General features: G+C 45.3%; 1 protein-coding gene across 1 annotated transcript in view; it reads left to right on the forward strand.

Moving 5' to 3' along the window:
- Positions 1-2,445: 2,445 nt before the first annotated feature.
- The window catches only part of LOC119399645 (rac GTPase-activating protein 1), a 29,895-nt gene continuing 9,088 nt past the window's right edge, over positions 2,446-23,252 (forward strand). The window contains exons 1-8 of the mRNA XM_037666462.2: positions 2,446-2,509; positions 5,868-6,012; positions 9,032-9,092; positions 11,341-11,459; positions 12,884-13,043; positions 17,562-17,766; positions 18,556-18,791; positions 20,356-20,531. Of these exons, the coding sequence (XP_037522390.2) occupies positions 2,485-2,509; positions 5,868-6,012; positions 9,032-9,092; positions 11,341-11,459; positions 12,884-13,043; positions 17,562-17,766; positions 18,556-18,791; positions 20,356-20,531 (1,127 nt within the window). The 5' untranslated portion in view covers positions 2,446-2,484. The remainder of the gene's footprint in view (positions 2,510-5,867; positions 6,013-9,031; positions 9,093-11,340; positions 11,460-12,883; positions 13,044-17,561; positions 17,767-18,555; positions 18,792-20,355; positions 20,532-23,252) is intronic.

The raw sequence follows: 23,252 nt of genomic DNA on the forward strand, positions 1-23,252 counted from the left end.
AACCTAACAACCCTAGCTCAGCAGCCAATTTCTAGCATATTTCTAGTTAATATGCCATTCGGGGCGAACCGTCAGATGAAAATACTCGGACTTTTTTGTTGTAACGCGTAAAGGTACAGCTTCTCGTTAACCGCAGCTCCATTCCCTATCCTGTATACCTGTTAGACATAGCCTCCCGCAATTTACCCCTGGAATCTCCCTCGTAAAGGATGTTTATGTTCACCGGTGATTGTTTTTTGAATAACACGTTCATGGTGGAGCAATCAGATTGATACTTCGTTGTCAATGGCTTCCAACAAATCATCGACATAAATAAATAAAGGTGGATGATCGGGTCTCTTTGTTTACTTTACATATTAAAGCGCAGCGCAATTAACACTTGCGACACGTCAGAAGTAACCAGTAACATTTCAGGAAGCTCGTGTTCTCAATACCTTTTGAAACGAAAAGCACATTTCACTTTCATACTTTGTTTCTGATCTTTGAAAGGGTTTCAGATATCAGAGTGGACTTTTGCGCTAGTGCGCGATGCTTTAACCATCAAGCAATTCAGATTTGATGTTCGAACGCTAAAACTCAAGGGAGGACGTTTGCACGAGATCCTCCCCTCCCCCCAAACCCCCCTACCCAAATGAACAAAAGATGATCAGGACCCCCCTGACCACTCAAAAATTTAGGCCACCGGTTGTGGAAAAAATAAATGTCTTTCTACTCAACTTGTTCTTTCTTTGTTTCTTTTTCTTTTTCTGTAGAGTGTGGCCTCCCCGATTCGCGCTGCCGGAGCTTGTCGCGGAGGCTGCGTTTAAAGTACTGCTGTAGCTGAACAACAACAACAAGTCTCGAAGGCCATGCTTTTGCTGGCTGCGTCTATTTAGGGGCCAGCAATTCGTCGTAAACACCATGTTTTTAGATTCAATTTCGCTTTAACATTTCACATGTACCACAACAGCAGTATAAAAGCAGAAAAAAAAAAGACAGGCACGTCTTTGTCATTTTCACGTCAATGATTTTCTCAGAGGCACAAATGACAGATCTTGAAGGCTATGTTTTAGCCAAAACGAGCTGCATGGCAGTTACTCATGCCTGCAACGAATCCGGATATACCACTCTTTTCTCTCTTTTCTTTTTGTCAATTAATACTGCCAATGTCTTTTTTTTGTTTCTTTTTTTCCTCAGTTGCTTACAAGTCCATACCAGCGCTTCTCGTCCGGCCACACAGCGGCGGTTAACTGAACCAATCTCACTGGCAGATAGGGGAGGATGCGGCGGTCGATATAAACGACAACCGGGCCGATCTTCTTGTTTCAGTTCTTATCTAGTTTTTAAGCATCGCTTCACACCGGTCCATTCCTTCGAGGGATTCCTGTGGGGCAAAAAATAGAAAAGGTGCGTTCGTTTGGTTTCGCCCGTTTATACTCAGTGATGTTTCGTTTACCCTTTTCATTTCGTTGAACTATATATTTGCCTGTGCTATCGTCCTAGACTAGTTGAGAGGCTGATAGGAGGCCGCGTTTCCCCTTCTACGAAGCATTAAGTCTAAGCCGCGGTAAGCCGTGTCACAGGGGCGTTGCAGGGGCGGCGCCAGGATATTTTTTCCTGGCGGGTGGAGGTGTGTATTTTTTCACCCACGACAAGCGAGGAATCCGATGCGGGCTTCTTGGCAATGTTAGCGGTAACGCGTTGCAAGTAACGCTGTGACCGGTTACGCGTTACTTTTTTTTTCGGTGATTTAGTAACGTACTCGTTACCATTTCGTAACAGGAACGGGTAACGTACTCACGTAAACATTTTCGGTAACGTGGGGGGGTCAAGTTACTCGTTACTTGTTACTCCAGTTATCCCGAGAATCTTACACAGAACTCCTTCGTCTCGTATGCGCCACATTCTCAGAGCTATACTTTTGTCGCAGTGGCGGACCGCTCTCGGCCTGCCGAGCGTTCACAATAGGAGTATCAGCTAATGCGTCCGTCGACAACCTACCTGTTTACCGCAGGCGCCGACGTACTCAATAAGAAGCGAGGCAAGCTAAGTGACGACAGCTTTGAAATAGAGTTGTTGCTTAAGTTCTTCAAGGTGTAATTGTCAGCAGTTTGTCCCAGCAATAATTAATAGATGTCTATCGGTTCTGTCTTGAAAATAACATTTGCTTCTATCTGCTTCTAATTGCGGGCATACGTTTCTGGTTGTTGAATTCTTGAGCGACCGAAGCTGAGCTTAGATGCTTTCGCATGAACACTTGCCATTTTCGCGGCAATTACATCGGGGCAACAGTAATGCAAATATCTTTTTTTTCCTGGCCTATGCACATTAAAAATTTCTTTATTCCTATAAGTTCTGCGCATATGTTTTGTACACATTGCTCTCGCCCCTGTGTAGTTTATGGCTTGTAATCCTGGACTTTTCTCAGGGGCCATGACCATGTCAGCAGATGGCTCTCTGCTTTCGCTGGTCGCCCGGTTTGACGACTTCTCTCGACGGCACAGCATGTTCGCGGACACCGCAACAGAAGGTGAGTGGGTATGTTTCTACCAGCCTGTAATCCCAGGGCCTGCCGTGGGCCCCACTTTCTCGACTGGACAGTGGATGCTAGGGACGTGGGTGGTGTCTTTCCTGGTTGTCGTGGATAAGCTTGAATATGCCTAATCGGTTTGTATCCCTTCCGCTCGTTATCAAATTAACATGCTTGAAGCAGTTCAGAACAGAGCCGGCCGTTACATTAAAAAAAAAAAGAAAACTACGACGATCATTCCAGTGACTCGACTTTAACTCGATTATCCCCTCCGGCTGTTATACGTTCGCCGTCAAATGTCTTTGCTATGCCTATTTCACAAGTGCACCCTTGAAAATTTTGTATAATAATATCACGCAAGCGTCGACCCGAGGATATGGTAGCTTCTAATATCGGCGAAAAGCAACGAGACCAGCGATACGATGAGCATCACATTGGCTTTCTGAACACATGATCACCCAGATACGGCTGATGTTTTGCATGCATCTCTAAGCAAACAGCGTTAGCAGAAGGCGCTCGCACGGGAGTGTGCTGTCTACGCTTGCGCATCATTTAGGAAATCTCTTTACTTCTTGCCAGCATTAGGCGCTACAATGTCCAGTGGTCAACGCTCGCGCTACATTATTAAAAAAAATTGCGAAGGTGTACGTCTATTGTAACAAAATTTCATTACACCTTGAACGCCCCATATACACGTCACGCAGGTTACGTAATCACCTCAGCTTCACGTGCGTCTTCGGTACCTCAAATGCATTTAACACACCAGCTACCGCAAGCTATCCGCATGTGGAATGATCTTCTTGATAAGACTTCTGATAGAAACCCTAACACGTTTCGACGCATACTTGAGGTGCATTTTTTTACAATGACGTCGTAAAATTGTTTTAGTTTAAGAAACTTTTTACAAAAGTGTTTCGTTTTCTTTTCCTTAATGGGTTGTAATCCGCTGTTGTATGTGATGCTAAATTTTGCTAACGTACTGCATTGTTAATTTTTTTGCGTAGTAGTTTCATTGGTTATTATTCATTTGAATTGTTCCTTATAAGTTTCCTTGTAATTTCATCGTAACCTTCCTTACTGAATGCCTTCGGGCTTGTCAGGTATTTTTCAATAAAATACATGGATAAATAAAATTTTAAAGAGGGAACGCTTGCTCTTTGTTCCACACCCTGTCTACGTACAGTCGACTGTAAAAGTTAACGAAGCAGGCTAGCGCATGCCGAAATGCCTATATGCGCCATCTAGTGGTGAGCCGCCGCAGCACTCGGCCGGAAATTTCCCGCTACCTTGCAGCGCGTTATTTTACTGTTTTAATGCAAAGTGCTCAAGCGCAGCAAGGCCGTCACAGTGCCGTTTTGAAAGCAGTATTGCAGCAATCAAGTGTGCCTCGAACGGTGTGCTGTTGGGCATATATAAGAGGCCATCAAGTGAGGCAGGCACAGGGCCGTAACTAAGGGGGGGGGGGGGGTTGAGGGGGTTCTGACACCCCCCGAAATTTTTTCATGCTTAACTTTTCGGGCGACACTAAAATACTTTCACGCCTTCACAGCGACCACCAGTTGCCAAAGTTAAGCGTTCTACACACAAACACCCCCCGAAAAAAATTCCTGAGTACGGCCCTATGTGCCCTGGGCGCACTGCCAGGGCGTTTTGTTCCTGTCAATCGCCGCTGTTAAGCCGCACGCTCACATGGTTCGTAAGCTTTTTGTAGTTAACTGTACCTTGGCATCACACTGTGTAACCAGGTGCCACTTTGTGTGTAGCTCCTCTAGTGGACAGTTGCTTAAAGGAGCCCTGCAACACATTTTTTTCGGCATGGTCAGAAAACTCTGCCGATCTGTAGTCGAGGCTCCTGAGAACACGCGAGCCAAACATTATAGCGCAGCACGTGGGCTGGAATTTACAATGAATTATCGAAGTCGGCTTGATATCGTTCCCTCTTCTCTCGAGAAATGGTGCCATAAACCCAAATGACCGCGCCATAAACCCAAAGACCACGGCCATTGGCTGATTTGAGCATCGTGAGCGGCACAGTTAACGCGGCCGCCGCGAGGTGCCGCGACGTGTCCGCGCGAGTGCGATCACGCTGAAAGTAAGCCGCGCATTCGAAGAAGGAATGTGCTCAAGATCATGACGCGCGCTGCCGAAAGGACGCATCTTCTTGCCCCCTTGTCATACCCCTCGATCCTTGCGTAGCTTTCAGCTTTCTCGCTAGTGCGAAATGAGGGGTAACGAGAGAGAGAGAGAGAGCGCTTGAACAAGCGTGCGACAAATCTCTTAACTCCGCTCGTTCTTGACGGATTCTAAAAATTTTTGCGGCAGTCGATTCGTGAGGCAAAAAGCTCTTTTAATAAAGCCATTCGACGATTACTTGGAAAATTGTTGCAGGGCCCCTTTAGATGCACCGAGTGGAGGTCATTGACCTCCTCCTCCCCTCCTCTGATGCGCGATTGTGTGGCGCACGTGACCCACATGCATATATTTGGCACTGTAAGTCCCTTCGCTTGTTTTCTGGCCTCAATTGTTCGCAAATTGAAGACGTGGGGAGCATGTTCACTGCTACGAAACTTTACGATGTACCAAGCAGCTAACTCAAGCCACATAAACTTCTTTGCACGTAAAAAAAAAAAAGAAATGTCCCATTTCTGCATTTTAAACCGCAGTCTTTTTTAGCCTTCTATGTACCGAGCACCTCACACGCACATTCTCTTGCATGGCTTCACGTGCATTGCTTGTAAAGCGAAATGCTATAGAAGCCCGCGTACTGTGCGATGCCGGTGCACGTTAAGGAACACCGTATGGTCAAAATTTCCGAAACACTCAGCTTCGGCGAGCCTTATAATCATATCGTGGTTTTGGCCAATAAAACCTGAGATGTTATTAGTGCATTGTTTGTAGCGTGATCAAGACAGGTTATCACTCCTGCAGACTCAGCCTTTTTTATTCTGTCCACAATCTTGTTTACGCACTGTGTAAACTTGCAAGCGAGTTGAATTCAACATGCAGCATTTAGTGAAATAAGAAATCCAAAAAACTAGCTGGCAAAATTAATTCGTGGTCATCTCTACCCGAGAAATTTCTTGACTATTTCTATTCCCTAAAATTTGTCTGAAATAGTCTTTACAGCACAGATGTAAAGCTCAGCTGATTCATGTTTCTTTACTGGTGATCTTTTTGTCACAAGGGGCCGTGGTTTCATCATTGGTATTCATAATAATAATAAGCTGCGAAATACAAGAAATGGGCCTCGAGCGAAAATAGTGCTCGGGGACGAGCGAAAATAGTAGCTTAATAAGTGCTCGGGGACGAGTTTCAGTAACTTGCTTTACTGAAACAAATTTCGTTGTGATTTTTTCAGAGTTGATCTTGGAATTTGTGCGTAACCAGGAAGCGTGCCGCAAGAAGTGGCATGCCACTGTCCTCGAAAACGCGGAGCTCAAGAAGCAGATCGCGTCGTTGACGGAAACCAACGTGGAACTTGAGCGAAAGCTTGCCCACACAAAGTAAGCATTTTTCCTGCCAGTTATTGATGCCAAGCAGTACTGAGTAAGCTATGGTTCTATAGATAATCTAAAACCTTGTACACAAAGTAGCTAATTAATAGCATTAAGCTTTATTGTGGAATAAAAAAAGCAGGGAAAAAATTCGGAGCACTTCCACTACTTCGAAGATAAAGCCAGCGAAGGTGCGAATATGGTCGGTCAGGTGTAGTTAATATTGCTGTTGTCCATTTGTATATTGCCATTATTGACTACTGTATTTGCACGATTGTAAGTCGACTCAAATGTAGGTGGATACCCTTAAAGTCGCAAGGGAACAAAGAAAAAGGCGTGAGAATATTTTATAAAGGAAATGTATTTACGATGTCGCTGTAGAAAACAAACTTGATTTCCGGTGTTCAAAGGTGGCTTCACGGCAGTGCTTCAAAGCTATGCAGGAAAGCTAGCTTCGCGGCACTACGCGGGGATCATATTCAGAAAACGTTCCGCGAATCGTTGCTGAGCGTGCTGGTTGTACACGTGAAAATACGGTACACGTTACAGGTAGAGCCGGCACGTAAAGATACTGTCGTAACCATGCCACAGCGTGCTTGATTTCTTGTTCGTTACGGTTCAGGTTGTCAGTGGACCTTACAACCGGAACACTAGTTTTGGTTTCGATTGTAAGTCGACCCTCAACTTCGGATTTCAAAGTTAGATAAAATGGGTCGACCTACAATCGTGTAAATTATATTGATCGAATAAAGAAAAGTACACGCAAATACCTCTGTTCCTCTTGCGCGTGATGCATATTATCTCAACAGTGGTCTCTGAATGAAATCCTGTAGTATATGAGAAACCCCGTTATTTCGAAAGTGCAAAAATGTCATGACGTTTGTTTCTTGTGCAAGTGGTCTTTGCGGCAAAATTGTTCATGTCATTCTACCATTTGTCCACTCATACAGCTTTACGTTTACTTTGACGTCATATCCATCTTTTACGCAAAAAACGCTGCATTAGTTAAATTAATCGGTTAGCCGAAAATTCTTGCGTCTGTTGCCCGCAGGCACGATCCGCCAAAAACCTAGCCATATGCGCCTTCGCTTTAAAAATGGACGCACCTGGAAGGTGCATCTAATGCAGGTATTTTAGTTTTAGTTATGCAGGTATGTAGTGTTTTAGTTGTCTAATTTCGTGCAGTTATTCAGTAGTTGTGGCAATCTGCTACTGAGGTCGCAGATTAAATTTCCGGCTACATTCTCGCTGCCTTAGCATGCAGAAACAACTCTGTAGTTATCTTCAAATGCAACTTACACATGAGCAGCCGCCGTACTTCTTTTGGACAATAAAGCCAATTAATCAATTAATTTTGATATTGACCCGTTGTGGTACCAAGGAACCCCAGGTGGTTGGAATTAATCAATACTCACCCCACTACGGTGTACCTTATAATCGTAACTTGGTTTTGGCACACAAAACCTCATAAATTATTTTATAAATAAAACTGGCTATTTTTAATTGCCTGTGAAACATTAGATGGAAAGGCAATCAGTTATGCAGCTAAAAAAAAAGCCACTATTCTTATCCGGTATCACGCCTGATTTCTGGCTCTAAGAGGCATGAATGAAGCTGATTTGTTTTGTATAAAACTGTGGAGGAGGTCATTCAGTGTTAGTTGAGGGTGCTTGAGCTGATATACATTTTAATCCTGCTGTATTTTTAATTGTAAGGTTTTCCATGCCAAAACCAACATCTCATTACGAAGCATGTCATAATTAGAGAGTGGTTTATTTTTTATCACCTGCAGGGGTTCCTATGCCCAAAGCATTTTTGTTTATGCTCCACCTCCAGTGGATTGCAGCACAGACATGGCTGGGATCAGACCTGCAGATTTCATTTGTTTAAATGTGGCCGCTGACTTAGTGACTTAGTTGCCGTGAGAATATGCCATTTGCACTTTTATGATACGAAAGCCTGGCCGTGCTATCTGAATGCAAACAAGCATTGAGAACACCACTTGTGACTTGCAACGTGCCTTGCATGGTACATTGCTATTTATATTTGCCAGAGATGAGAGCATGCCGGCCGCTATCGTGCTGATGCCTCGGCAGAGCTGTAGCAATCCATGCTTCTTTATTAGTCCCAACTTGTTTGCTGGTACATTATTATTATAATTTTTTTTCACTAAAAGCATGTACAAAATTTCTAAAAAACATCTGGATCCATAGCCGATATGGCAAGTTATGAATACCTTGCAAAGATGACATCTTTGCAATACAGCATTAATGAGCGACTACAATATTAACCTAAAAAAATACATCTTAAATCGCATTCAAATTTTCAAAATCCACCTCGGTGGCACAGTGGTTACGGTGCCTGGCAGCTGACCCGAAGGTTGTGGGTACGATCCCGGCCGCGGTGGTTGCATTTCGATGGAGGAGCAATTCGAGAGGCCCATGTACTGTGCGATGTCAAAGTACGTTATGGTACACCAGATGGTCGAGATTTCCTCAGCCCTCTACTACGGTGTGCCTTATAATCATCTCCTGATTCTGGCACGTAAAACCCCAGATATTATCATTCACATTTTCTAATACACTTGTGTATTTAAAAAAACGGAATAAACGTGACATGTGCACATGTTGAGTAGTTTTTTTTTAAAATACGATATTGATATTCAGGCACTGTGTTATTGTTTGACAAATACTCTAAATAATTTCAAAATTACTTGTGAAATATGCACGTATTTTCTCTAATTCTTGTTTTAAATATACTTTGTTAAATATTTCCGTAATAATATTTCCTTTTTGTAGCTCGAACTTTTTTCAATGTATAGCAGGTGCATTGTTGGTTTGAACTGTGTTTAAATTTACTTCGTGTTTGCCACAGTGAATCTCGGACGTGGGGCATTGTCAAGCCGTTTTCATGCAGCATTTTTCCCTGTCCCAACCACTTACTGTAAAGCTGTATGTGGTAAATAAACTCAACAATACACTGACTGCTGGTAGCCGTTGGACTAACAGCGTAACTCTGTTTGTCACAGGGAAGTCCTGCGCAAAGAGTTGCAGCGTAGAGAAAGATGCGAAGAAGAGACTCAACAAAAGGTAAGCTTGGAAGGATTGTTTGAAATGTGTGCACCATGCGTAATCACCCTGAACTCTAAAAAGCCGTTGCACACTTCTTTCTGTCCCACAACAATAATCTTTTCTGTATTATATGTTTTCGTTTTTTTTATTAACAGCACGTGCCCTGTACTTCCATATCAGAAATTGTATGCACAATGTCGATATGACAAGACATTCTCGATAGAAAAGTAGAGAGTGCACAGTTTTCGAGAAATGAAACGCAAGCAAGCCGAATATTGTGAAGACATTTTTAAGGGTGCATTTGCTTTTTTACGAGTACTGTCGTAGCTCTTCTAATGGTGAGCGCTTCTCACGAAAAAATAGTACGAACACATTGGTTCTTGATTACCTCTTTAGACTGGGCCTCCCAAAGTTCCATATTTTAAACTTATGAACGTGTACTACCAGTGTCTCTTGCATTCAGTGGAAACTGTGGACGAGAGTGTTCTGTTCTGTGGCGCTAAAAAACTTTGAAGGGGTTCTGAAACTTGTTCAACATGGTGAGCAAACACTGCCAATTGGTAGTCGAGGCTCCTGTGGACATGCCAGCCAAAGAATATAGTGCTGCACTGGGCAGGGAATTTACAGTCGCGTTTAAAAGTTAGAAATCGCTCGCTCTTCTTAAAAAATTTTGCCATCACCACACCCGATACGTAATCGGAGGAGGACACGGCAGTTGACTGATTTGAGCATCCTTGTGTTGCTTAGTTACCGTGACCGCCATGGGATGTCGCCACGTGCCAGCACTGCGCTCTTTCGTGTGCTAAGTTACACAGTAGAGTGCTCGTAAGTGAGCTGACGAGTTCAAAGAAAAAGAAAAAAAAGTCAGTTTCACGCAAAGGCGAAGCAATGAATGCGATAGCAACAAATTGTAGTGTTACACGAAGTGAGGCTGGCAGCTAACTGTTTTGTATCCGATCTCGCGTAACTACAAAACGCTGGTGTAAGAGAATACGGCCGCTCCAGGGAGCGATGCTCTCCACAGTCACTTCGCGTTGAGAGCGCAGCACGTAGAAGGGTATACGAGCCGCCCGCTGGTGTGGCTTTCGAGATAGCGCGCGCGCGCCAGCGATCGCGACCGCGCCCTTCGATTCAAAGTTCGAAGTTACTTCTCGCGCGACACCTCCCCCCCCCCCTCGCGTCTTCGCGTCTTTTTTCATGCTCGTTAAAGATGGGTGGGGCGTTTCCTGTCTGCTTCGACGGCAGGCCTCCCGAGCGGGGTGATGTTATCGCATGCACCCTTCGAACGACAGAAACGGGACGGCTCGTTTGATCTCTGCTTCGGCCGCCTTCGTCGCCCCCGCTCACGCGCTTTTAGCCGCGGTAGAACATACGATGCGCGGGGGGATTTTATCGATTTGGACTTCATACCGGAAGGACATGACGGCAACGGCAAAAACCCGTCGAGACTGTCCATATAATTGCTATCGCAATAAAAACTTTGCATGGCGTTGCTGCTGCAAGGCTAAAGGCACAGCGTAGCTGTATTTTCTGTTATTCGGTGGTTTTGCTATAGTTTTACTAGATTATGCTATATCAAGTTTTGCTAAGTTCGGCAAGTCGTATCAAGCTTTAACGTTCATATTACAATGGTTGTGCTATATAAAGGTTGACAGTGTGTATCCCTCATTCGCCCTCCTCATAAAAGTTTCATCCCAGTATTTTCCCATGTTTATGAAAGTATACCCACAAGCTAAACTAAGCTTCAACTCGGGCTCTCGTTGGCGAGCGTCCTAGCACTCAGTCTCTGACTTGCTTACCTCTGCAACGTCTACGGAACCATTGGTCAGCGTCCTAGCGCTCAGTCTCTGGCTAGCTTACCTCTGGAACGCCTACCATGCTCTGGATGAGAGCCTGCGCCGGTTCATGATGATGATATTTTCGTATCCAGCAGACGCATTACGCCCAGCTAAACAGCTCCGCTGTCAAGTGCTTGAGGTCATAAGCTGACGTGACTTCTTGCCCCTTTGTATCCCTTCCTGTGTAGCTTTCAGCGCGCTCGTTGGGACTAAAGGAGATAGGAAGTGCTTAAAATCCGTGTAATTCCGCTCAGACTTGAAGGGTTCGAAAACTTTTTGCGGCAATCGATTCGTGAGGTCACAAATTCCCGTAGTGAGGTCATTCGGCGATTATTTGTAAAGTGTTGCACAATCCCTTTAAGGGGTTAATTGTTCACTGTCAGGTCGTTAACTGCACGTTAACATTCGCTTTGCACGTTTTTCTTCAGCAACGCCAACTCGAGCAGGTGCGCGACATCCTTGTCAACAACAAGATTTGTGACGAGACGGCCGAGAAGCTCTCGGTTATTATGCCTATTCGCACTGGATCCCAAGATCATCCGGTCAGGTCAGTTGGTCACTTCAAGCACGCGCACTGTAATAGTCCGTCATATCCAGGGGTCGATCTACCCACTCGTTTCATGGAGGCTAGCCTAGCAGCACGAGAAAAATATGCCTGCGTTGAAATCAATCTCATCAGTTAGACTACATCTTTACCTTGTTACTAGTGTTAAAGTGACAATAAAGAGAAACGAATTTTCGCGTATTAGTCAATTACAATTTCACAATACCGAAAACGCCACTCTTACCGCGAGCAGACGCTTGGTAAGCGAGAAAATGCACGAAAAGAAATTGCGGGTGGCGAAGCAACCTTGAAATTCCCGTGCCAAACGCCGTGGTGTCATAGGTTTTGACGGCATCTACAAGGTCATACGTAATTCCTAATCAGTAAAAAAAGGAAGTACATTGTCCTTTGAGGGGTCTAAACTTAACATACGAAGATTCAGATAATTTCGTTGAGCCAGTGTCGACAAAATACGAAACTTGCAATTTAAGAGCTGTGATGTCACGCGTGGAGATTTCGGCGCAATATTTAAATGAGTACTGAAACGATTTTGAGACATGGCCAAAGGGACATTTTTTTTTGTTTCCTTGGCATGTAGTGGTTACGCTCTCCCCACACCGGAGCCAGGAAACACGCATAACATATTTTAGTTTGATTTTAACGTTTTTGTCGCCGAGCATCTGCAAGACAACCCCACCGCAATGGATATTATCATGACGAGTCAACACAGTTCGCTGGATTTGCGAACTTTGCGTCCTGGATGTAGCCGGAATTGCTGTCGGAGCCGTTGCATGCCAATTCACTTTTCGTTGTTCACGTGCAACACGTACAACTAACAGCAAACTACAGAGTGCTGCAACAACGTCAAGAGTTGCTGTCCCCACGTGACTAGACCTACGTCACTGTCTTTACACGTCACTATGATGGTATACCCCGTCAACATCGAAACCGAAAGTCGTTCTTTAGGAAAAGGCATTATCAATAAATGTGTTCCGAGCAACCACGCTACACTATTTAGTGTCTTTGACACAAGTGCTTTTATTAACAACAACAATGCGAACTTTTCTAAAATTCATGTCAGTGCTCCTTTACAAATTAAACTTCCACCTTGATTTCCTGATCTATTTAGAAACCTATAGTGGTGAAATTAACGACATTGGAGTTCTCAGAGTACAAGTTATTAATTTATGAGAGCAACTCAGGCGAACACAATTCCATCCTTCTCGTTCTTTCACTCGACTCTCCTTTAAGCGCCAGTCACATCGTTGGTATGATCCACTACATAGATTAACTGTTTCACGTTAGTGTTCCTTTAAGGGTGTTGATTCAGGCAGTCATCCACATTTACTAACTACCTAGAGCAACAGTGTAGGTCACATAAGACTTTGTGGAAGTTGTTGAAGGATGCCCAATTGTTTGATTTCCAGGATGAGCATCATCGAGTCCGTCGGTTCGGTGCTCTCCCCTTCCGGAGACGACCTGGATGTCAGTGAGGACTCGGCCGGCGGCATCGACACACCCGGCCCGCAGGGCAAGCGTCGGCACAACTTCTTCGATGGCCTGTCTCCACTTGGAAAGAAGTCCAAGGTTGGTCTTTGGGATTTGTTTATATATTCGTCATTCATCCCTTTGCAACACAGCGCCCTCACTTAAAGACGCAACTTTCCGTTGACGCGATCGCGTGATAGAGCTTGTTTCGCAGGAATTCCGATGTCGACGTCGTTGGTTGCGAGCGAAAAATTGGTGTTGTCAGTGAGCGACAATTCGAGATAGATGCGAATAAAGATGTTCTAGTGAGAATTGAACCCAGGGCTTCTGCGCGGCAAGGAGGTGTTCTGCCACACAGCCACGCCACGGCATGAAACTGTTTCGCAAAAAAAAAAAAAATAAATAACGCAAACGGGCAGAATAGTGTTCCACACACGGCGCCATGGCTGCGATCGGCGCTGACTAACACTCCCAGGTTTAAATGCACACATTATATATATATATATATCTATACCCCATAAAGTGGACGGGAGGATGACCGCCGCCGTAGCTCAGGGGTAGAGCATCAGACGCGTTATTCGAAGGTCGCAGGTTCGATCCCTGCCGGCGGCAAGTTATCTTTTCGTCCACTTTTCTTTCTTCATTTATATCCTAATTACTACAAATCACATCCTTTATACTTTTCCTGGAATTATTGTCTGTTCTCATTAATATTGTGTTTAACAAACAAAACGAGTAGTAGCTAGTACTAGGTATATTTTATTTCTTGTAATACAAGAAAAAGGAACAGAGGCAAAAGGCGTTTCATACGCCTGACAAAGACCTCTGTACCTGAAGTTAATAATATGTGGGGTTTAACGTCCCAAAACCACGATATGATTATGAGAGACGCCGTAGTGGAGGGCTCCGGAAATTTCGGCCACCTGGGGTTCTTTAACGTGCACCTAAATCTAAGTACACGAGCCTCAAACACTTTCGCCTCCATCGAAAATGCAGCCACCGCAGCCGGGATTCGATACGCGACCTTCGGGTCAGCAGTCGAGCGCCATAACCCCTAGACCAACGTTACTAGAACAAACTCAGTTTCAAAGCTCCGTATCTCCGCCAGCGGAGGAGGGTGGTCCGAACGGCGGTCGCGAGAACTAGCGGCGCTGCAGTTCCGTCTTGCGCCACTATCGGCGCGTCGTCTGCTGCCACGGCATAACGCTGCGGTCCGCCGCGCAGTTGCTCGCGGCAACTGCACGGCAACTTTCTTATTGTACTAGTTAGGTGGATACTTAGGTGGATATGCATAAGGTCGTCTGTATGCATTGGCCCGCGTGCGTTGTTCATTGATTGGCTAAGAATCGATGTTTGGTCTATATTGCCACGCCTCTTGTTTTATTTTGATGTATTCTGGTTTGACCAGCAAGGACGGTTATCAACGCTCGACGCCGTCCGCGAAGCAGTGTTCGAGAAGCGTCGCGATTGTAATAGATCGTTTTGGTAAGATTGCGCACAGGACGCGAATGTTTCAGCTTTGTCGAGAGATAACGCCGCCACCAGCGATATCGCTGGAAAGCTCGATAGCGCCTGTATAAAAGCCGACGCGCTTGACCGCTTGTCAGTTGATCGACGGTCGACGCTCTGTTCGCCGCTATCAGTGTATTGCTGTAGTTTGACTTTCAGTTTCCCGGCCACAATTTCGGCCAAATAAAGAGTTCCATCTCGGACCTGCTGACTGCTGCCTTCGTCGACGTCACGACCCTGTGACAATATTTGAGCTGTCTACATTGCGCTTAACTTCCAAGCATAGGAGTTTCTAAGCGAATGAGGGTTTTCAGAGTAATTTTTATAACTACCACTACATTTTTAGCCGCTGCCGTCTTATCTAGACCAAAAACAACCCAACACGTTTCTAAAAGCCTTTATAGTGCACAAAGAAGCGTACATTACTCGATATACAAAAACGTTCTAGAAAAACAGTACTCATGTTTCTAGAATTTATTGAAAAAACTTTCTCGAAAAACATCACCAATGCTTTGCAATGTTTGCAAGACACGTTTTCGCGACGGTTAAAGGGATACCGACCCAAAATCAGAAAATTTTACGAGAACTCGGTAAATGAAATCTCAGTGTGCGATTACATCGAATAGATGTCGTCTCTGGGCAATTTTTTCAGCGGATAGTTGTATTTTTGGTGTCTCATCTTTCTACGTCGCATCCTTCTACGGTACCTTAAACAATTCGAACAGATCGGCCGTGAAGTGAGCACCGAGCAGTTATACGCGCGTACTCTGTCGCTAGAAGAGTCGTCCTTCAGTTTTTCAACTTCACCAAGCAGATGTTCCATGCCCGCAGAACTTTACACTGTGCGACAGCCGTTTGCGTTTCGTGCTGTAGCCGTTCACTACGCAACTACAATTATGTTTTGCACAAGTAAGTCTCCGTTCCCGAAGCAAGGTGTGGGATTGGGCTAGTTGGTATTCCATTATTAAACTGCTCAGCGCAAAATTTTTGACACGGTACACATAGAAAAGTCGAGGACCAGCGCTGGTCCTCGCCTTTTCTATGTGTATCATGTCAAATTTTTGCGCTGAGCAGCCCGTTCCCAAGCCGGCGAGTGTAAAATATTCCGCACATCTTGTTCAATACCTCGTCGTAAAACCTCTCGAAAATCCACTGCTTTGAAGGCATAGCGACAGCTGACAACTGATCGAATGTTAGTGTGATGCAACTCTGTCTCGGTAGCGTATATAGGTAATCGCCTGCCTTTCGTTTTTCTGTTCTATTTCTGGCGGCTCCTCCAAACTGGGCACTGGACTTTCGCGGGACGCCGTGCGTTTTTGGGGGGATGTGCGCCTCGGTCCCGAACATTTTGGCTTTGAAATGTGGGGTAGAAGTGCTGGGAACAAGCGCGGCACGGCACCGGGCGCGAGTTCCCACTTTCCACGTGGGATCAAAACGTCTTGTCCCGCAACGACACGACGATAGTGCTTTACAATGTCGTCACTCTCAAAATGAACGTCACAGACCTTGCATTTCGCAGTAAGCTTTCTATCTTTGCGATGCAAAGCTTGAATGGCGTAGGGTCTTTTGGAGGTCCGAAGAAGTGTCGTGAAGCGGAGTCGTCGTTGCGGTAGCCGCTCTTGCAGCCCGGCGCAAAGTAAGTCGGCATACCGCACTGTGAATCTGTTTGCCCTCGTTACGCTTCGTACATCATGCACGTATCTTCGTACAAGAAGCTAAGCCTGGTCAAGAACAGTCGCAAAAATGACGAGCTAACAAAGCGCAGACGACGCTGTAACCCACGTGCGCTCGTACATCGGCGGCGCCGATCACAAGCGCCAGCCGCGGGAGCTAGACGTGACTGCAGCGCCACTAGTTCTCACGACCGCCACGCGGACCGCCTCTCCGGCGGAGCTTTTAAACTGAGTTTGTTCTAGTAACGTTGCCCTAGACCACTGTGGCGGGGGTCTGTACCTGAAGTTCGCAACACATACACATTCCTTGTACATATGCACATCGAAAAAAGTTTTGCCGCATCATAAAACCACATGAGCGCTAACAAAGGAGTACTGCAATCAACACAAGCAACACATGACACGCTTTAGATACTCAGATACGCAAGTCTTACACACATAAAAAAACAAGAACAGAAAAACCGATGCATCGTATAACCACATGAATATTAAAGTATTTATCTGTTAGAAAAGGATCAATGACACACTTTCCGTACATAAGCAAAAAATGTCATACCACGATGCGACTACAAGTTCTGAGCAATATTGTCTAGTGGTGATAAGTTTTCATTTTTCAATATAATGTCCTTAGCTTGTTTTTTAAATGCCTCTAGAGAAACGTCAAACTGTAAGCTATTATCAAATTCATTAACTATTCGCATTGATTGGTATTTCATAGTTTGTTTCCATAATTTGTCCTAGTTCTGGGTAAACGCTGTAAATTTCTTCTAACAGGGTAACGTTGGTGATTTTTCTTCTGGTTTATACCACTTATTTTTGTGTACCTCTCGTAGTAGTTTAAAATAGTATATTTGGTTTGCCCTTAACGTTTCGTGCTTATAAAAGAGCACTGAAGTGCGCCAACAGTCTATTCTACCATTGTAATCTTCATAACTACGAAGTATTTTCTTTTGTAGCATAATAAGTTGTAATTTTTGTGTTGTCGTCCCCCATACTAGTACACCGTAAGAAAGTCTCGAATAGAAGAGGGCATTGTACAAGTTTTTCTTTAGCCACAGAGGAATAAGTGATCCAATTCTGTGCAGGCATCCTACTGTTCGCGCAAGTTGCTTAACTAAACCGTTAATGCCCTTAAGAGCCATCTTCTTTCCTTCATGCTGTAGACTGTTGTAACTTGCTTTGTGTTCATGTCTATTTCACGATACTGTAGAGTTCAACAGGGAAGAGAGCCGACACGCGAACCGCAGAACAGATAACCGGGCACATGCATGCCCCTTGCATATCCTCATTTTTTTAATACTCACGGTGAATGGGCCCTGGCACTGGAGTAGACTCGTTCGCTACAGCACCTTCCACCTACATGTAAATCGACTTACCGAGCAAGTTACTGAAGTACATTTGATTTGGTATATAGGAACCTGTTCTTGCGTTCCAGATAAACGATGACGGTGATCAGCTTCGTGCTAACGTGGTGCATACAACTGTAAACACTACGGATGGCCAGGACCCGGTAGCGACTGCACGGGTTGTCACACAGCTACCGACACCTTCTGTGCCGGACGTGCCGACCCCGCCACCACCACCACCATCACAGACACCAGCTTCTTCGACACCCACGATGACGCCGAAGTACTCTAGTGGTCGGTAACATTTTGCGTACGCTGGTTTCGACCGCCACGTGGCATGCATCGTTTAGTTCCGGCTTGTTCAGTTCCGCAGATGTCACATTGAAATCGGTAACAGAAAATTTAGCAAAAGTTTACCTCTCTAACCATACACCTCGCAATATTTTCATGCAAAGGCGACACCTCGGTGCCTGTGCCTTGGATCGCAGCTTTTGCTTGATTCTTTTCAGCGATTATTCTAGTTTCGCTTGAAGTAACGTCCAGTTTAACATTGCGATGTGACGCCATTCCACTGGCATTGATATGCTTCTGCTTCCTTTGTATTGTCACATAGTGGTGATGCAACGCTGCAGTCAATAAGGTAAAGATTAAACTGTTTATGGGCAAACCTATGAAAACCACGCAAATTCGTTTTATACCTCGATGGAAATTAACGTACTAACTATGCTTGTATATTGTCCGAATTTTATTTTCGCTCAGCTTCCGTCACTAATGTCACTGCCCCGTCTCAAAGCACCTTTCAGCTGTCACTGTCACCGCTGCCTTTTTTTAATTGCTGTGAAGCCTCCTAGCACACCGAAGTTTGCGCACACCTCTCACACAGACTTCAGCTCCGAATTACCTGTATCATTTCGTGTGGGTTATATGCAACAAAACACTGAATGAATAGGATGTCCCATGAGTCGAGTGTTTTCGCCCGTACCTTCCAATGTTGCTAAGCTGGATGTTTGCGACAACACCGGAGTGGCAATGGATGAATGCTTGTACCGTTTTTCCTTCTTTCTTGTGCATCGGTCATCGAAGGATCTGCACCGAACACACCGGTTGCCCAGAGGCGCGGGAAGGCAGCAGCGAGTGCCGCCATGCCGAGGCGGAGCAACTCGGCCGAGAAGCTGCTCTCCCGACAGCACGCCTTCTGCCCCAAGACGGTGATCAAGACAGAGACGTGCGGTCCCTGCGGCAAGCGCACGAAGTTCTACAAGACGGTCTTCAGGTGCAGCCGCTGCAACGCCATCTGCCACCCGGAGTGCAAGCACCAGGTCAGTCGGTGCTTTCTGTAATGAGATGGCAACATATTCTTTGGCATGCGGATTATGTATGCGAGTCGTGAAATAGAAATTTGCTGTTTGTGTATGATTCAACTGCATGACAAAGAACATAACGACGATATTCTTTGAAATTGCATGGTGTCGTGATTCGGTGCCATAAGTGTCATGATTCGGTGTCACTCATGCAACGTTGTGTGGACGACAGTGTGGATGACAGCGAGTGACATGATGAAAGTCCTACTACAAGAGTAGCAGTAATGTTTGCATTTCACTGCAGCACTTCTACAGTTCCGCAAGTATCCGCGATGTTTGCGTGGTACTAAAATGCAGGGTTGGCACTTGCGAGACCACGCTTTGCAGTTCCTATGCTTCCTGATAATCGGCAACTTGTGTGCACTTCTGTACGAAATGCATATTAGACCGATGGCATTTTTCTTTCTCTTCTCAGTCTACGCTTGGCAGGTGGAGAGGTGATGGAAAAGATGGCTGTGACTTCTTTCTATTTAAAAGCCTCCACAGCTTGAAATCCTCCTGTATAGTCCTACCGGGTTTTGAGGAGAAATTGTTCTTAGTTCAAAAATAATGAAAACACCTATTTTCATTATTTTTGGTGAAAACACCTACTTCACCAAAATTTCGAGGGGGGGGGGGGGGGGGGGGGGGCTGCCAAAAGTAAAATGTCTGTGACATTTAGGCAGCCTCGATATAATGAATACTGATATATCGAATAATCGCCTATAATGGAGTAAATAGTAGCCTTGCCAGTAATGGTAATATGAATGTACATTTAAAACTGTTTACATTCAACGAATCTACTTTTGTGCTAGATGGAAATGAAGTTCTAGATTACTGCAGCGTTGCTTACCGTAGTGGCATCGCTGCTGTGATGTTGCGCTGAGAGCATGAGGGCAGGGGTTAGGTTTTTGAACGCTGTTCCCGCATTTTAATGGGGCGGGGGGGAGTAAAAAATGCCCGCATATGTATTTACATTTATGTACTGTTAGAGGCCCGGGCATTTAGATTTAGGTCCATGTTAAACAACTCCAGGTGGTCGAAATTTCCCGAGCCTTCCACTGCGACGTCCCTCGTAATCATGTCGTGGTTTTGAGACGTAAGACACCAACAATTTTTAATTACACTTCTGTACGTGTCAAAGCATTCTGGTTTTCAGAAAATTAATCTGTTCCCTCATTAAGGCGTGCCTCCTAATATCTATGTTCTGGCACGCAAAGCCCCTTGAACTTTTTTTCTTCAGCGTTGTTGGTGTTGGGATGGCAGCAATAGAGGTATAGAGGTGATTTCATCCCTCTTGGGTTATTGGAACAATGGCAGAAGCAAATGTTGGCAACATTGATGATGCATACAATGATGCATACAGATGATGCATACAATGGCTGATGGGGCAACAGTCATTAGCAGCTCCATCTTGGATATTACGAAGCGAGTACACTCCAGAGAACTTTCAGCAAGGAGTGAGGTATATAAGTACAGAGCGTTATCCAACAACTCGCAGTGTCACTGGACTGTATGCACAAAAACAATAATTTCGCATCAGGTGCCTCTGCCATGCATCCCGGTGTGTGACATTCCAAAGCGCAGCGGAACCGGCAACCGCAGAGGCACCCTCATCTCGGACCACGCACCGTCCACGGCGCCCATGGTGCCTGCACTCGTGGTCCACTGCATCCAAGAGGTGGAGCGCAGAGGCCTGGACTCTGTGGGCATCTACCGGTCAGCACGCATTCTTGTCTACACGGGATGAGATTCAGTGTTGCTACCTACTTTATTTTCTTTTAGAAACTGCTCTTAAGGCAAATGCTACATTGTCGACATGGACTGTTAAATTACCATTCTAGAAACCTCGTAGCCCTTGCTATCGTACAAAGAAAATTGTTAGTTTAAGAGGATCGCGTTTAAAGGGTCCTAGTACATACATCTAGTGCAGTCTATATCGCTCGTCCCAATACAGCAATTTGCGATGCTGCATTGGGCCATTGCCATCACCACTCCTTACTGCCCAACAGCCGGTGCTATGGTTTCTTTGCGTAAAGTTCATTGCACATGCGTAAATATTTCTCTATGCTAGCGATGGAAAGTTCAATAGAAAATTCAGTCGGAGCGAGTTTTGAGTGCAAGAAAACCAAATGCAGCACTCCGCCATAACGATGCTGCTTAAACGTGAGTGGCCACAGAGGCAGACAAACGCAAAACTTGACAGTGACTACCAGTGTCATTGTCAAGAGTAACGTCAGAATTTTTTTAACACGAAAGTGGTTCATGCCGGGCCTACCATGACTTTCATGACTATTTCAGTCACGGAAATACGTCAGCAAAATGCACACGATCAGATATCAAAGAAAAAAAGCTCCTGACCAGGAGTCGAACCCACGACCTCACGGTCCGCGATGATAGGTGACGGACACTAAGCACTTCACCACGGCCACACATGCAGGAGGCTTCACGAACGCGCCTTTTATCTCTCACACTTTCGCCTCTCACACGTTTTGGTTTGTGGGATGGTGTCGCCGTCTGAAAGCGGTAGAGTGAAGTAATGCATGTCCTCCTCAATTAGCTCCGGCAACGCGCCGTTGCAGCGTTGCTACGGCCGTCCCATTCGGTGCGTTTCCAAAAGAAGTGCAATTCTGTCAACGCCCGACACCGCGAGGTGGATGGATGCCACGAGCCTTGCTCATAGCATCCATCCGTCCATATTTAAAAAATAGCTCTGTGACACTCGCCTGGCTTTCACACCGTGTTTCCCGCTCGAACCGTGAGAAATCACGGCCAGGCAAGACGCAGGTAGAACGCGTGTCGCGTTTCTGGCCCGGCCGTGTGCGGCCTTTCAATTACTTCTTTAACATTCGACGGGATGGCGACCTTAGCCCAAGCTCAGTAAAGCTCGGCGTCCAATAACCGACGCTCTTCTGGCTGTCATAACGCTTTCTCTGATTACGCTCTCCCCGTGCGAATGGAACGGCCCCAGCAACACTAGCAACGACGCGTTGCCGGAGCCAATCTCGGAGGCTGCAGGTAATGCATCATACGATTAACGAGCACCGACTGCGAGCGTTTCGACAGTCTCAGCGCGGCGGAGGCTTTCGATGCAATATTGTAGAAAACTCGATTCGATTCGGTGACGACGCAGTTACGCGATTCGCCTTTCGCGTCACCGTGTGACACCTCGTGAGCATAGGGGCGCTTCCAAATGGACTGTTTCTCAGCCGCCTACTGGTTCGAGTGCACTGGCACCGACCTCTAGGGAGCGCACACCTTGCAGTTTCTCTCCTCAAATGACGACGCTTTGAAAGAGTGCATGTCGAGTTAGTGTTTATTATGTGCATGTTGTAGCCATCTTTGAGCCGGATTCACCATATGCTGCGTCCAGGTGTATATGTTAACTACTACAGCTACCACAAAGGTTTAATCATCTTAATGGACGTTAGTCGTCGGAATGGAGATGTGCCACCAGGCGGCAACGTGGGTGCGTCCACATCAAGAGGTGCTGTAGCTGCCAAACGCCAAGAGACATTGTGCAAGCTCTCGTATATCAATGTATAATAAACATTCCACCACTTCTGCGAAGACACGTTTCGTATCGTGCAATACCGATTTCTATGAAGGAGGGATAAACCATGTTTTTCTAGCAATTGAATGGAAATGCACTAGTAGCATTTTATTCAGTCTTTACACAGTGTACTGATTTCATTAAGAGCTCTGTACATGGTACTGATGAGTAGGTAACTGATGAGTCATACTGATGAGTACTATAGTGATGAGTAGTTATGGTGTAAGGCTAACACTGATGCATGATACTATTGAGATGTTGGACATTCTCAAGCATTTAGTGTGCATTTAACATGGCAACATTCGTATTTATTTCATACCCCCACCGCCCTTTTTTTCTGAAAGGAGTAAATTATGCAAACTCGTCTCGATACAGAGCCTTTGGCTCATTGTGGATCCATAGACTAAATATATTAAACATCATGCACTGACAAATAAAGACTTCTTTGAATATGCTTAAAAATTGCGAGGCACTACACGCTTGTCTTGCGGAATGCATTTGTTGCATACGTTGTTAAAGGATGCAGTGCTTGCATAAAGAAATATTTTTTCAAACTGAGTACACACAATTAGTTGAATGTTTGTGCTTAGAGGCGAATCTCAGCAGATTTTGGCACCTGAGACAGAGACCTTTCGAACGTCCAAAGAATAATGTTCAGCTGCTCCTGATGAGATTGTCTTAAGTTCTGATGAGATAAAGGAACGATGAGTAACAAAATGGGATGTCTGCTGCATAAAGCATTCTATCCAATATAAGAGGCAGTTTTAAAGTCTCGAACTGTATAATAATATATTGAGCACCATGATGTTCGGTGCACTGAACAGCGGTACAGACAACATAATCAGAGGCGAGGAGCTGATTATTTTATCAAGGCCTTTTGTGCGGAA

Source organism: Rhipicephalus sanguineus, chromosome 7 (assembly GCF_013339695.2).
Source record: "Rhipicephalus sanguineus isolate Rsan-2018 chromosome 7, BIME_Rsan_1.4, whole genome shotgun sequence".
NCBI lineage: Eukaryota > Metazoa > Arthropoda > Arachnida > Ixodida > Ixodidae > Rhipicephalus > Rhipicephalus sanguineus.